At 36.4% G+C, this 16,956-nt stretch overlaps 1 protein-coding gene across 1 annotated transcript in view; it reads left to right on the top strand.

Annotated features, from left to right (window-relative positions):
* LOC125689991 (protein eyes shut homolog) overlaps positions 1-16,956 on the top strand; it is a 702,258-nt gene that overhangs the window by 538,105 nt on the left and 147,197 nt on the right. Inside the window, exon 34 of the mRNA XM_048937860.1 lies at positions 13,383-13,547. Within this exon, the coding sequence (XP_048793817.1) occupies positions 13,383-13,547 (165 nt within the window). The remainder of the gene's footprint in view (positions 1-13,382; positions 13,548-16,956) is intronic.

Here is a 16,956-nt window from a genome sequence, read left to right as displayed (position 1 = left end):
AAATAAATGTGAATTTAAATCAGTTTAAACAAGACTGCTAGAGTCAGAAGCTACCAGATAAAGGTTTCAAGGTGTCAGTTATTTTTTTGTTGTTACCAAACTATAAGTGGCATACTGATTATACTTTTTTTTTTTTTTTTCTGCAAGGTGTTCTCTTAAAGCATGTACTGAAAAAAACTATAGGTTTGTTTATGTGTCTTTAAACTTCTGGGAGGTTATTTGGCTTGAGGAAGGCAGTGAGCTCCTTTCAAATAAGAGGTTGTGGTGGTGTTCTTTGTTTAAAAAACATAGAACTAGGAGCTGACAGTCCAAAACTAATTAAAGTGATTTAGTAGATATATTAGATTAAATCTGTCTTGGATCATTTACCTGCAGTTCATCCACTGTGATACTTTTCAGCAGTTTTGTTACCAAATGAATGTAGTAAAATCCCAGAAAAGCAATTACATTTTCCAATCTGAAATCCATCAGCATTGAGACTGTTAGGAAGAAATATTTGAGGTGTAACTGAGTAAAATGTGGCTCAAATAACAAAAATCCAAAAACAATAAAGGGCAAAATGAACCTTTGCTAATAATTTGATACTAGAAGCGAAAAAGCAGACGTTCTTTATCCTGGGATGTGTTCTTGTGAAGATGTTTTATTTCTCTTTCAGCATGTTTGGAGATTGTTTCTTTCTAAAGAATAATCAGCACTGCTTCTGCTTTCAACTGCATCTGGGCTGTGCTGAATGCTGGTTCATTTTAGCCTTGTTTTTCCACTTCCATTCATGTTGTTCTCTGTACAATTTGAAAAATAAGTATTTTCATTGTTGGTTATTTCTAGCCAAGCAGATTTTTGAGTAAGGCAGATGAGGAGCATATGTTTAAGAGTAGCAGGAAATGTGATTTCAATATTGTTTGATCCATTCCTTTCCTTTTTCCTGTACCGTGTACTGGAGAGCCATAATATCACAGAGTGCTAGTGGCAGAGCTGTGCTGGAAGGTTATTTTACAATTGCAGGTGATCATCAGACTACGGAAAATGTATAGAAAATTAATACTACATTATTTAGCTCAAACCTCGCTGTTACTTGTAAATAAAATTTCCTGTCCTAAAGCAGCATGCCATATTAACACGTGGTTGTTAGTGGTTGTGTTTTGTTGTATAGGAGCAGATCTTAAGAGGCATTGACTCTTGCCATTCAGGCCGTGGTCTCTAGAGGCAGAGAAATAAGTGTTACTTGAGCCATGTTCGTGAACTGAATTTGTTCATCTCTTCCTGTTTTTTTCTGTCTGCTGCATTTAGTCAACCCTCATTTTGAAATGACCCTTCTATTTGCTGGGGGAGTGGAGCAGCTGGTACATGATCAATTCTGCCAAAGTAGTGAAACGTCCTTATTCCCAATTTTTCTAGCAATGATTATATTGAATTCTGCTACTTCAAAGAGTTCAGATCTCTTTTAGGAATATTTACAGTTGTCAATCAACAAGTAATTTAATATGCTTATTTTTGATTTTTTGTGTTTAGGACTCTAGTTGAGCATGTGTTTCCCAGCTACTACTTTCAGTTTTCAAGGTTAAACAGGGGGCTCTATGTTTTTTGGTGTTTTTTGGTGTTTTTTGGTGTTTTTTGGTGTTTTTTGGTGTTTTTTGGTGTTTTTTGGTGTTTTTTGGTGTTTTTTGGTGTTTTTTGGTGTTTTTTGGTGTTTTTTGGTGTTTTTTGGTGTTTTTGGTTTTTTTTTTTTTTTGGTGGTTTGTTTGGTGGTTTGTTTGGTGGTTTGTTTGGTGGTTTGTTTGGTGGTTTGTTTGGTGGTTTGTTTGGTGGTTTGTTTGGTGGTTTGTTTGGGGTTTGTTTGGGGTTTGTTTGGGGTTTGTTTGGGGTTTGTTTGGGGTTTGTTTGGGGTTTGTTTGGGGTTTGTTTGGGGTTTGTTTGGGGTTTGTTTGGGGTTTGTTTGGGGTTTGTTTGGGGTTTGTTTGGGGTTTGTTTGGGGTTTTGTGTGTTTTTTTTTGTTTTTTTTTTTTTTCAGAGGGTCTTTCAGACAAATTCATTATTTGTTGTTAAATTTTTACTATTCCAGACCAATAACAGCTGGTTTCTAAAACTGGCAACAAGCCACATTTTTTTTATGATGCTTTCTAGTTGGCCTTGAACAGTCACGTAATTGAAATTCACTGTGAAACGATAGAGGCTTGAAATTGAAACAATAACAGTAGCAATGCTGGAAAAAACAAGTGGTAGAAACAACAGAAGTAGTACTGAACTTCATGAAACAGCTCTGAAAAAGTACAGGTAACGTAGCTAAAGATTAGCAAGTTGGACAGTTAATGATACTGTAGATTATAAGTAAATTTTAGCTATACGGAAAAAAAAAAATAAAGATTTTGAGATTTTGGTAATGTACTTCAGTATGTTAGGTAATAGGAAATAGTAGATAATTTATTTAACATGCGTTACCTGTAAGTCGGTGATAGGTGTCACAAAGAGTAAAACAGCAGTCTCTGCAAGTTGAGTTATTTTGCTGTGGGTGTTTTGCTATCTGCCAGCAGTGATATATTACAAAGGAAGGATTTGAGTTTTGAGCCTGTTCTGCGAGTTCAGATGCTGCTGTAGCATAGACAACAGTTGTTTTGAGTAAAGCAAACACTGCCCAGTGCTGTTGGATAGAGTGAGTGTTTTGTGTCACTGTGATAGAGAGTAGAGATAGTGTGTTTTTGTCAAAAATGTCTACAACAGCTGGAAATGCCATGTGCTTCTGATTATTGAGGGCAGCAGGCTTTCTAGCTCTGATAGCTTGAAATCTTTGAAATCATGTAATCGTGATAATCATCTTTCCCATGCATCCCTCTCTGCCTTGGTACAGTTTTGATTTTAGCACCTGCTAGCTGAAAAAAAATGTTAAAGCTAAATCTAAAAATCATTAGCAGGCATGAGGTAAAGTATTACACTCTGCATCTCAGAGTTGATGAGAATGTATGTCCTGAACTCAGGATGGATGGAGGAAAGAGAAGGTAATCAGAAATACTTTTAAAAGAAAGGAGTTACTTCATTTATTTTTTTCTAAAATTGATACTGAATTGAGCTCAAGCGGTAATAGTTGAACAAAATGTAATGAAAAGCGAGTATTTGTCTGTCATGTGTGCACATCTCCAAACTGAAACATTGCCTGTACCTAAGCTCACTGTACCAGATTTCCTAGTTTCATGTGTAACAGTGAAGTAATATCCCTAAGGGATATATAGCTAGATTTATTTCAGCTTTAAAGAAATAAATATCTAACATAATACTGGAGTTTCCTTTACTGAGCATTCTCCTTGTTTATGAAGCAGAGGACAGCCTAACTTTGCAGCAGCAGCTTCATTTTGAAATGACCTTTCAGAGTGTGCTGGAAGAAAAGAACAGTTAATATACAATCACTGAACTTCTAATAATAAAGATGTAATAAATCACACAAAATTATTCTTTGTGGCTTGCCAAGGAAGATGAGCATATTGGCAGACAAATGCAAATTTCAAGCACAACACTTAGTTCTCCTGCAACAGTTTGCTGTGCACCACAGTATTTTGTGTGTTCTGTTTGTACAGAGCATAGGTCCAAATCAGAAAAGGAGAAAAAAGAACATCTGTACTGAATCCTGACTCTGTAGTTTTCAGCAGCTTTGATTGCTTCACTCACCCATACCAAAAAATGAATTCTCTGAATCCTTGAATGGATGTAGTTTCCTGGTTCAATAGAAGGATCTGTTCTTCTGAACTGCAGTTCAATAAGGTTCTAAGTAGTAAAGAGTAAGTTTGTACAACGTGATTTGTACTTTTGACATAGGCAGTGATCTAAGCAGTTCACTAAAGTGAAACACTTCATTTTCTTTTACTATTCAGACTTCAGGGGCTTTTACACCAATGAGTGAAAAGTATTTCTTTTCTGGTCTGGAACTTCTCCCCATATCTTAGTACTACTTTTTTCCCTAGCTCACATCTACAAAAGGCTTCTGGACTTAAAACTTCTCACAGTGTACTGTTCTTTTTTTCTACTAAATTTTAATATTGTCTTTGAAAAATTCCCAAAGGATACGAATGAATTAGGTTGATAACGTCTCCCTGGAATCTTTTAGAAGCTGCTATTCAGAAGGATTTTTCTGGTGAAAGAATCGGTAATTAGGAGTTGCTAAGGCATGTATTTCTAAATATTGAGTACATTCAAATACTTTCCATAATATTCATGAATATATGAATGGTTACATTCTGTCTTAGAGTTGGAATTTACCAGATAGGAAATAGTCATAACCTACATAAACTTTTGTCCTGAAAAATTCGCTTTTACAACAAGTAGGAAAAGAAATCAGGCTGTTTTAACTATCTCTCCCTTGTTATTGGAAGCACATAAAAAGTATGCCGTGTCACAAAGTAATAAATAATGCAGAGTAACATAACCAACTACAATCAAAGAAGCCAGTGTTTGCTTTTTAGCAGTAGTTTTTTTTTAAGCTTTGATGCTTGCAAATGCAGTTATGTTAAATAAATAAAGTAAAAATTAAAAAAAAATCAGGAGTTAAGTTTATTTTAATGTAAATTTGAAACATCACAAAGAAAACAATGGTTTCTGGAAACTATATACTATTTTAAGATTACTGCCATTAGGAACTCATCAGAACTTTTAGTTCATACACAGAATTGTATATGTTCAGAGAAGATTTGTAGCTCATATGTATCCGTTCTTCGCATAACCGTCTCAATTTACTTTGCCTTACTTACAAAATACATACTGTTTCCTAAATTCTACAAAGGAAGAGTTGCTTTCCTCCTGTCTTTCTTATCAATGACTTCAAGGGAAGAATATCTTGCTTTCACATGACATTAAAGTTTTAAACATTGCAGTTTAGATTCATTATTTGCCGCAAAGAACTCAGTATCTTTCTTCTAGTGTCGATTTTTCCTAATTATGGCTCAGCTGTTAAATAGGTCTTACAGTGGAAAACTGATAGAATTGTCCCTTTTTTTTTTTTGACCTAAGAACATGGTGAAAGTCTTCTCATTACATGAGGCATCAGTGCAGTGCACTGTTTAAAAATACACTTTTAATTGAAAATAAAATTTCATGAGATTAATTCCTTAGCTCAACAAATAATAAAATCAAATCTTGTCAAATATTTATTCCCTTTTTTGAATTAGATTGGTATCACTTTTGAAATGTATAATTACTTTATTTTTAGTGTTTCCTTTCTACTATATTTGCTTAGACTTCTCTGCCTCAAAAAAAAAAAAATAAATAAAATAAGGTAAAAAAGGTTTTTAAACAGTACAGCCCAGGAGGCCTGGATGTGGTTTCTAAGGTTAAGCTTATTCTCTTTTCTCTACTATTTCTGGGCACACTACTTAAAAGATGTGCAGTACAATAAGTCCAATAGCACTTGAAATGTGGGTAGGTAGACTGCATAGCTGTTCTAGTTTGAGAGCTGATTGTAGCACTGTGACTTACAATTATTGGTTCCTTTTCTTTCATAGTAGTGGCCAAATTTTGTCTTTAAAGCAGACCAGCTTCCACTTTTTGTATGTCTCAGTTTGGTACCTTCTGAACTGAGCAAACAGAAGCATGCTGCGGCACCAGCATTTTAGGGGCTGCTTGTCCTGGTTTGCTGAGAAACTTTTTGACACATTTTGTTTGCTTTTACTGCCAGATAATGTTCATACATTGTGTGTATTTCTAGCATCAGAAAGCATCAGACAAGATTATAATAGTTTCTGAACCTTTTTCTTTAATCAAATCAAGCATTCTTGAGATCCATTGCTGCTTACATACTCTGCTTTAAAGATTTTCTTTTATGTGATGTTGAGGTACAAGGATTGTTTTAGTCCTTAAAAAGTTTTGCTGTATTTGTGTTGTGGACTGGAAGAGAATCTAATTTTCCTCTTGGAATCCTTTGTAGAAATATCCATATATGAAAGAAAATCTCGTAGATATAGTTGGTAAGTATTGGGAAATAACTTATTTGCTTTCCAGTGTTTGCACCAGTTTTGTGTGCTGTGTATTTTCAAACTGTATTCTGGTGGCATAGCTTGGCCACCCAGATTTAAATTAACAGAAAATTAACTTACCTTCAAAATAATGTTTGAATTCTGCAGTAGCACCGGTGAGAAAAAGAAACATTTGTTTACATGTGTTTCTGTAGGATAAAATTATCTCCTTTCGTTGACCGCTTGCTGTTTGTTTGACTATGTATTTTTACAAACAGTAACGCTGTAAATCAAATCTTTTGAGCAGACCTACTTATATGAATACAAAGGGGCTTACAGCAGTGATAAATTTTATTTCTGTATGATTTAGCAAAAGTAGAAAAAATTGTTAGATGACGTGTAATGCTTCACTTCTGTAGGCATGTGGCATTCTGCAATAACTGAAAAATTGTACCAGAAATGGTTCTGCCATATAAGAGCTTTAAAGTTTGACTTGGCAACTGGCAGCTTCCCAAGTAGGCCACAACCTGGAGATGAAATGCTGTTTTTCTTTAAGAAAGAATGCCTCAAAGCACTGAATGATTCTATGCCTAAGGACATCCTGCATTAGAACATAAAACACTAAGTTAGAAGAAAGTAACTCTTTGTATAAAGGGCAGGTTTGCACTGAGAAACAAGTTGCAATAAAAAGGTTTGGAGACATGGTTAAGAGGGGTGGCTTCCTGGGTTTAGTGGAACTTTCATAGTTCTTTTTTGCCTAGGGGACTGAAATTCAGGCAGGACTTTCAAGTGGGTAGAATGGAGGGGGAGGAGAAATTAGATTAGGAATGTCTGTGTTTACAGTCTGCTGAAGGCATTTTCCACTTTCAGAAGGAGGCTGCTCAGCCATTCTTTGGGGAAGCTGTCGTCCTGTTCTTTCTCAGAAGGGATGCCCCAAAATGCAGCAGCTATGACAAGGCAATAAGCATGTTTCTTCTCTACTGCTTTTAGTCACTTTTGCTTTATCACGTTATTTGAAATCCCATCTTCTGCTGATATCACATTTTGTTGCTGTGTCACAACCTGTGCCTGTCACTTTCTTGTCTTTCTCTGCAGGGTTTATTTTTCTCTCTCTTTTTTCTTTTTTTTTTTTTTTTTTTTTTTTTTTTGGTAAATTATTAACTTCTAATACTGAAAATCATTCTGTTAATTTATTTGCAGTTGTCCCTTTTTTAATGGCTATTACTTTTAACATAGAGATATGTATGCTTTGTAAAATAAAAATAAAAAACTCTGAAAAGACAAACAGTCTTCTGGAATAAGTCTGCATATCTTAATCACAAATTACCAGACCATCAAAATAAGGAGACGCAAAATAAATGTAAATATTTGTAGCTCTCAGAAGAGAACTACAAATGCCAGAAGACATTCACTGTTCTGTTTCCATTTTCTGTTTAGAGGGAGAGAGAAAACCGCTCATGAGTCATGAGATAACCCTTCTTTTACTCTACATCTCTGTGGTATAGTTTCCTAGCCATCTCAACTTCAGATTAGATTAAGGCCTTTGGTTTTGGACAGTCTTTCTCTCATTTTATTTGATTTATTAGCTTCAATTCCAATTATATTTAATTATATTGTGTTATCTCACATTCTGCTATCATATTTAGTTTAATTAGTTTTTTTCCCTTGGCTCTTTCTCACTGTTTTGTTTTTAAGCTCATTTCTCTTCCTTGTTCCCTACTCATCTTCCTCCTCTCCTGGACAGGGGTTTATGGGTCCTTCTGCCCCATTTAATGATGGGACCAGGCTGAACTGGCCCCAAACTGGGCCATTCAGAATCTCTGACAGAAACAGAGCAGAAATTATTTCAAAACAGTCACTTAAAAAGGTATGAATGATGTCAATGAACCATTTCACGTCCTACTGAATTCACCCTTCTATTTTATGCAGAATTTGTTGAATGGGTAAGAGATTATTCATAAATGCAGTTGAAATTAACTATATTATTTGATTACCAAAGCCCTAGCAGAAAGTTAAAGAAGCTTCTTGGTTTCAGAAGATCACAGCAGTTTGCATCTAAAATACTGTTTTTTTTCTCCTGTGTTATATAGGAAGAATTTTATTTATTTATTTTTTTTTTTACTGATTATCAGAAAATAAGTAATTTCAGGAATTACCTCTGCACACTGAACCTATGGGGGGGGAAAAAAAAAGCTCAGATCACTTTGGATTTACTCAATTCTTTAAATCTGCATCTATAGATATAAATAATAGTAAAATGTGAAAGTCTAATAAAAATGTGATATACACCTAATGTAACTTAAACTATGTACGTGTTTGAGAAGATTCCTCTTCAAGTGACTGAATGTGACACTGAAAGTCTAAATATTTATCCAAATTAAATTTTTATAGCCAATTATTTGTCACATATTCTTCCTATCCTTTGGGACAGGAATAATAGTTTATATGTTCAGGTACCATTGCAGAGAATGAAGTTAAACTTAGCTGGCAGAAATAAAGTGACTGAAAATACACTGGTATCTCAAAGCACAAAAAAAAAAAAAGCTTTAGGATTTTAGTAAACATGGTCATTATAAACATGCAAACACAATAGTTACGTATCTAATTGATGCTCGGTGTGATACAACAAGAAATAAGGTGTGTTTAAGCAACCAAAGAGTTCCCTTTATATCAGAAAGCCTCCAATTTCTGGTGTTACTTGTATTGCTGCCTTCCTCTCTACCCATCCCCTCTGTGAAGGCCATTACTTTATTTCATTCACTCCTTTTACCAGTTGATTCGACTTCAATCAAAAATGTGAAATCTGTGTTCATGTAGACTTTCTGTGATATTTTACTGAGCAAATGTATTAATGAGTGAGCTTCAAAAGATCTGTAGAAGTTCTTGCTTCATTAGGGTTTGTTGTAATGTGTCATGATGACCTTAAATGCAGCCAGCTTTCCATCATCAAATCTAGTAATACATTATTAAAACTCTAGTGTAAATTATGGTGAGATATCCATTCAATTTTCTTGTAATTGGGAGACGTTGAAAAACATAAATGAAGCTATAGAGAAGCCTCATTTTCCTCCCAGACAAATTATTTAAAGAAAAGGAAAGAATAAAACTGCAGTAAGATCATATTTCTGGTCAAACCTGTTGAAGTAAAAATTAGATGGTAGCTTCCCGGTTTCCTCTATGGCCCATTTTGAATGGTAGCATTTGTAACCTTAATAAGTACAAGTATCAATTACAAGCAGTCTTTTTTGCATCAAAATTCTAGGCACTTGGGAACAAGGTAAGTTTTGGAGATGAAACTAAATGAGCAATAAGATTAAGGATCAGATGTTTTCAAAAGAACTGAAAATACATGCTGTGATCTCAGAATTGCAGGTGTTGGAAGGGACCTCAGGAGATCATAGAGTCCGACTCCCTGCTAAAGCAGGTAGCCTATAACAGTTTGTACAGGCAGGCGTCCAAATGGGTCTTGAATATCTGCATTGAAACAGACTCCACATCTCTCTGGGCAACCTATTCTAATGCTTTGTTGCCCTTACCATAAAGAAGTTCTTCCACATGTTAATACAGAACTTTCTATGTTCAAGCTTTAGGCCATTTCTCCTTGTCCTATTGTTACACACCACCGAAAAGAGCCTGGCCTTATCCATTTGCCTCCCACTTCCATTTAGATATTTATAAATGCTGATCAGATCCCCTCTCAGTCTTCTCTTCCCTAGGCTGAACAGGCCCAAGTTACTCAGCCTTTTCTTATACAGGAGGTGCTCCTGGCCCTTTATCATCTTTGTGATCCTCTAGCGGACTCCTAGGAGATTCCTTTCTTTTTTGAACTGGGAAGACCAGAACTGGGCACAGTAGTCTGAATGTGACCTGACCAGGGCAGAGCAGAGGGACAGGATCACCTCCCTCAACCCCCCCATGTACTGGCCATGCTTTTTCTAATGCATCCCAGGCTATCATGGTCTATCTTGGCCACAAGGGCACACTGCTGGCTCACGGCCAACGTATTCTCCACTAGGATCTCCAGGTCCTTCTCAGTAGAGCTCATTTCTGGTAGATCATTTCCTAATCTGTACTGACGCATGTGATTATTTCTCCCCAAGGACAAGACTCTGCTTGTTCTTTCTAAACCTCACCAAGTTCCTCTCTGCCCAGGTATCCAGTCTGTCCTGATCTTGTTGAATGATAGTACAACCAATGCTAATTTAATTTATAAGTTTAGACTTTAAAAAAAAAAAAGTTACTTTTATTTTCAATGTGCTGTAGATGTTATCACTCCAAAACAATAGATAAAGCACCAGGAAACAGATACTTAGCGATTTACTTGTATTGACTATTTTTTATATACTTTATTTTGTTGAAATACTACTGTCATTCTTTTTTCCCCAAGATCTTGATGAGCTGGTTATGAATTATTTTCCTTTTAAATTTGTCATTTTAATCTGTTTCATTTAAATATATATCTGGCCTTCCTTTACATAGCTATGCAGTATCCATGAATAATAGAATTTAATAATTACTTTGCATCTTTCACTTAGTTTAGCATGCTTTGTAGCCATAAACTTCAGTGAGAGAAAAATAATGTGATAGGTAATTGTCTTCCCTTAATAGACAAGCAGGAGTTGACTGAAAAACATTGATTTACAATCTGATGTAGTTTGTAGCATTGCTGAATTATAGTAAGGGTCTAGACAAAGAAAAAGTGATTATGACTTTATAAATGTGATGCCTGAGGAAGAAAAACGAAATGCAACAAATATGAATGTGAAAGTAAATTCTTCTGGCTCCTTGTTTCCAAAAGCACAGGAACATAAACCTGCTTTATTGTCATTTCTTTTTGTGAAGGATGCAGCTAAGTCCTGAACTGCTCAATATTTAAGGGTCACTAAAGATATGCAATGAAAGATATATTAAGGACAGGACAACTATGATTTTTCTTGAGTGCTACAGTTTCTGCCAATCAGACATTACCTGAGTTGCAGTTCCTTAACGTTTACAGATTTGTTCAGATTTGTTGATTTATGATTTTGACTCACATGATGTGAGGCAACAAATTACTTGAAATAACTTTGTATTTTATCAAAAGTTAAAAGTTAAAAGTTAAGAATTTTTTTGTTTGCTTGTTTGTCAAGCCCATGATCATAGACTCATAGAATGGCTTGTGTTGGAAGGGGCCTTGAAGGTCATCTAGTTCCAACCCTGCTGCCATTGGCAAGGTTGCCACCTATTAGATCAGCCCACGGCCCATCCAACCTTGAGCGCTGCCAGGGATGGAGCATCCACAGCTTCTCCAGGTGGCCTGTGCCAGTGCCTTACCACTGTTTGAGTAAAGAATTTCTGTTTAACACCTAACCTAAATTTATCTTCTTTTAGTTCAAAACTGTTTCCTCTTGTCCTGCCTGTATCTGCCTGTGTAAAAGGTCAGTCTCCCTTCTGTGTATAAGATCCTCTGTCAACATTTAATGGGCTGGTTCAGCCCGGTTCCATGACTAGCAGGGTGGAGGGATCCACAGATCCGTGCCTCCAGAAAAGGGGAACAGGAGACTCCAAAATAATTAAAAGCAGCGGCAATGATTTGAAGAGAAACAAACTCATTTACTAAATATAGTATCAGAATGCAAGGTAACACACTATAATATAATTAGAATTGATGCTAATAAATCAAATATGAGAGAGTGTCTGGAAGGTGGAAAGGCCTCACCATTTACACTGAGGTGAGATGCACAGCCTGGTTGAGCAGCAGGGAGGAGAGCCTCATGAAGAAGAGCGCATGAGGTGACCTTGCCGTATCTCCTCTCTGACTGCAAAGCCCCCTGGGGTATGTAGTTCTTCTCTTCCGGACAGATGCCCAGAACTGGAGCATTAACACCTTAACTCCCAGTGCACTACATGATGTTATGATGTGGAATACCAATAACCAAAATCATAAAAACCATGACGCTCCTCTCAAGTACTAGAATACCACAATAAGGTCTCTCCAGAGCCTTCTCTTCTCCAGACTAAACAGTCCTAGTTCCCTCAGCCCTTCTTCACAGGAGAGGCTCCACAGCCTCATCTCTGATCATCAAATCAGTTGATAGTGTCATTATTAGCTTTTATGTTACAAGCCATAGTCATTTCTTATTCGCATCTTCCTCTGCACATTTTACCCACGTTCTGTAGTCCTGATCTGTTTCTCACTCTTGTGATCCTTTTGATCATTCGCACTTTTGTTCTGTGTTTCACTGTACGTTTTCAGAGACATGTTTGGAACTTTCAGAAGACTTTTAATGCCTTCATCTGCTCAGATGTTTTAAATCTCATTGTATCTAATACTGCTTCACTTGTATGGAAGCCTCTTTCTGTGAAAATGGAATGGTTGTCCTGCTCTTAAGGATTGCTTGTTTTACCCATTTCTTCCTCTAAGTCTTCACAATTAAGTATACTCTTTGCTGTTTGAAGTCTCTAGCAATCTGCAAAATAAAAGGTTAAGTCAGTGATCTAAATTTAGATCTCCCAGGTGACAGGCGAGAGCATTATTAACAAGGCATGAGGTTGACCTAGTAATGAGAAACTTGTGTGTGTTATCCCATAAGAAGCTTTTGCCCTGGAGTATATTTGAATTTCAGCAAGCAGAATGCTTTTTTGCATTGAAGTGAATGAAAGTAGTGAGGGTCACATTTATTTTGTTTCATATTTTATTGTCTGGAAACGGGCTGAAAGGTGAGAAGGGCCCCATAAGTGAAAGTAAAAAGGCAAGAAGGCTTCACAGTGACTGAGAATAAGGAAGGTGAAGGGGGATAGTTAGAGATAGTTTATAGAAGTAAGAATGTAGAGCTTGTTAGAAAAATAAGGGATGGCAGACACTGGGTCTGGGACAGTGAGGGAGAGTGCAGGACATACTGATAAGGTTTGAGAACAGCCCAGAGACATCTGGCAGGGAGGTGATTAGATGTCCACAGGGCAAGAAGAAACTGGTTCTGGGGGGATGCCTCCCCCTTCCCCCCCCCCAGAGAAAAGCATTACATATTTCTCATTTGAATTTAATGATTGATGATATAATGGATGAGTCTTCGTGATCAAAAACTATTTTTTTAATATTAATAGAATTCTTATTATGCCACACTCGTCCCCAAAAAAATAATAATAAAAGCAAAACATAAAACATAAAATTAGAGATGAAAATGCGTGATTAAAAACTTTTGAACTTTATTGCATCTTCTAACAGTGGTCTGTAATGGTTTTTCACTACTGATAACATGCATATATTGGAACATCTTCCTCTTCTATTCTTTTAACTTGAATATTTGAAATTAAAATTTAATGCATGCAAATAAAGTAGTTTGCTACACTGTTCAAAGGTGCTCAAAAGAAAAAAGAATGGATATTTTCAAATGTGTTTTGTTGATTATATTGCATTTTATTACTTTATTTTGTAACGAACTAATGAAAATAGCTTTCTGTTATTCATTGCAGACGTAACCCTGTTTTTTCCATCCTTCAATGGGAATTCTTATTTGGAACTTCCTTCTCTAACATCTGTATCTCAGATGAGGACTGCATCTGGGCAGGAAACAAGCAATCTGACAACTCTGTACTTGACAGTGAAAACAACTGCTCCAAGTGGCACTATTCTTTACAGTGAGTACCAATGACACTTGAAGCTAAGGATTAGCTATAGCTACTTTCGGTTCTTATAAACTTCAGTGTAGATCAGCTGGCATGTTCTATTCAGCAGCAAAATTAGTCATTAAAATGCAGCAGAAGCCTATTGGTATTCTAATGCATGACACACTACAAAATTTGAACCACAGTTTTTTGTTTTTCTGGAAAGTTCTTTCATATATGACTCATTAAGCAAAGCATAACTGATAACTGAAATGCTGCTTTCTGACAAGGAAGCATTTGATTTCAGTAATAAATGTCACAAATCTAAAATATAAATGAAGGCGTTTCTACCAATTCATTACAGAGGAACAACTTCTGTAATACTTGTATTGAAATCCATTTGTTATAATGATTTTAATTCCAAAGTTTTTTGCATTGCAGAGCTATCATAAGTTTTGCAAATTTTCCATATTTTTGTGATTTCATAATTCATATTTTCAGGGTTTTTTTTTTTTTTTGTGGTGTCCTGAGAGAATACTTGCAGACTTGGAAGTACATATGTTAATATTACAAGTGTTGTTTCTTGCCAATGTATTTAATTCCTCAGAATATGATGTTAACTTCTGTCATAGCATGCTTTTCACTAGTTAGTTCCCCTATTAAATATTTCATTATATATTGTAGCTTGTAATTTCTATTCAAATGCAAAGTGTGGACGCTGAAGTGGTTCCTGAGTACAGGAAAAGCTAGAAAAAATATTTATGAAGTCTTTCTCACAGATACCATATTTCTCTGCCAAGACAAATCAGCAGGAGTATTCTCTCTTCACTGAAGCTAGTTTGTCTGAAGAACAAATCATGTTGATATTTATTAATTTTCTGTAGTTTTTATATTCACCTAGAAGTTATACATATGAAATCATCTGCACGATGTATTTATTTATAAGGCAGAGTTTAAGATAGTATAAACTTTGTGGCATTATTTAGTTATGCTTTTTATTATCATCTGTATAACATTCTCTTTAGATGTACAAAAAAAAATGTAGTTTCCAACTGAATTTTTATGTTTACTAAAGCTCAAAGTGCTGCCTCAAGTTGTTGCATGGTGGTATAGCCAGGCTATTGATGTATATGTGTAAGATATATGCCTGCAGTATTTGCTAATGGTCCTGGATAATTGATGACGTAGCAGTCGGGGTTTTTTTGAAGGGTTTTACAGTTTTTTCAATTTCAAGAAGCATGTAAGGAATTCAGTGGAAGTAATTTGAATATTTTCATCATTTAATGATTTTGTTTGCCTCATCACTGCAAAACTGCAAGGCAAAGTTAAAATAAAGGCATATAGACAGACTGAAAGGAGCAGTCCTTAAGAGTAGCCCTGCGGAGAATGACCTGAGAGTCCTGGTGGATGAAAAACTTAACATAAGCCAGCTGTGTGCTCTTGCAGCTCGGAAAGCAAATGGTATCCTGGGCTTCATCAGAAGAGGGGTGGCCAGCAGGGACAGGGAGGTGATTGTCCCCCTCTACTCTGCCCTTGTGAGGCCCCATCTGGAGTACTGTGTCCAGGTATGGAACCCCCAATACAAGAAAGACAGGGAGCTGTTGGAGGGGGTCCAGAGGAGGGCCGCAAAGATGGTCAGAGGGCTGGGAGAACCTGCCCTATGAAGACAGGTTTAGGAGCTGGGCTTGTTCAGCCTGGAGAGAAGGAGGCTGTGGGGTGACCTTATTGCAGCCTTCCAGTACCTAAAGGGAGCCTACAGACAGGAGCAGGACAAGGGGAAATGGGTTTAAGTTGAAGGTGGGAAGATTTAGTTTGGATATCGGGGGGAAGTTCTTTACTATGAGAATGGTGAGGTGCTGGAACAGGCTGCCCAGAGATGTTGTGGATGCCCCATCCCTGGAGGCGTTTAAAGCCAGGCTGGATGGGGCCCTGGGCAACCTGATCTAGTATTAAATATGGAGGTTGGTAACCCTGCCTGTGACTTGGGGGTTGGTGATCCCTGAGATTCCTTCCAACGCAGACCATTCTGTGATTCTGTGACAAAGCTTGTTAACTACACGTAAACCTCAATTATAAGCATGTCTATTAAAATCCAATTTAGAAGTTTCTCTGCTAGTCTTTAGAGGAAGCAGGATTGTCTGAAAGCTTCAGTAAATATACTGTGCTCCTATAAACAGAGCCTAGTTTGCTTCTATCACTACTTGATGGAAAACATATTGATTTGAAAGTAGGAAATGTATGACGTTTGGGAGAGATGGTTGTTGGTGTAGCTTTTAAGCAAGACTTCCATTACTGAATGCTGTTTCCCTGGTTTACTACACAAATGTTTTAAACATGCTAAATGTGTCTGTTTAAATTCGCAACATCAGAATTTCCACAAAGTTGGAAACTGTTTCAGAATGTATGTTTTCCCTTTATTGAAAACTGACATAAGATGCTTGCTTCTCTGTTGCATTTCATACGAAAATTACACGAAGATGAACAGTATTTTTTGTATCCATCCAGCTACACAAAGCAGAGCTTCAAAATAAACTGGTAAGCAGGTGTTCCATCTGCCATCATTTAAAACAAAATGCTCTGAAACATCTGAGTATATTAAACTTGATAATTTGTTTGGAGATAACTGCTTTTTCTTTTTTACATTTTTCCAATTGTCAGGTAAGAGCTAGCATGTCCTCGGAATTAATGGGCTCCCTTAGAGGAGGGCTGAGAGACAGGGTGTTATATTCTGCCTTCATGCTATGATTTAAATCTATGCGGGCTGTGGAATTTGTTTTGTTCTTTGTAGTATTTCAAATCATTTTTTGAGAAATGTAAAAATTGTCACGTTTTGCATGCTTAATTCTGACCAATCATTATGGTACGATAGGTAATAAAATCTGCAAGTATTTCATTTGCATCAAGTGTATTTGAGTATTTTGGCTAGATGCTACTTGAAAATTTAAATATACTGGTAACGTCGGTCAAAGCATGTAAACTACTTCAGGACTATGTACTCGGAGTTTAGATACAACTGAAATGGTGCTGGGGAAAGAACAAAAGGTTTGGAGACCTTCTTTGTGTTTTGATAAGGGAGGCACCACAGTGAATATAGTTGATAGCTGTATTACACTTCTTAATTTCAGTCCTTGTATTCCAGTAAATCTCCTTCTACCACTGTTTTTATCCAAAGAAATATACTGAATTAACAAAAGTGAAGTTCTCTGGAATTTTTTTCTCTTGCAGCCATCTTATGGAGTTAACATATGTTTCCCCTTCTTCTCAGCAGTCTCAGTGTTTGCTCGTTTTACAATCTCTATATTCCTTTCTGCATTTCCAATCCTCTCATCTTTCGCCTATTCCTGTCTAGCAGTCTGTTGAAACTTCTGCCACTGGACATCCTCAATATCTCTCCGAGTGAAGGACCAGTCTTTCCTGTTTTATATGTAGCACTAACAAAGAA

The sequence above is a fragment of the Lagopus muta genome, chromosome 2 (genome assembly GCF_023343835.1).
Source record: "Lagopus muta isolate bLagMut1 chromosome 2, bLagMut1 primary, whole genome shotgun sequence".
NCBI classification, from domain to species: Eukaryota; Metazoa; Chordata; class Aves; order Galliformes; family Phasianidae; genus Lagopus; species Lagopus muta.
This window is presented reverse-complemented; position numbering and strand designations above follow the sequence as displayed.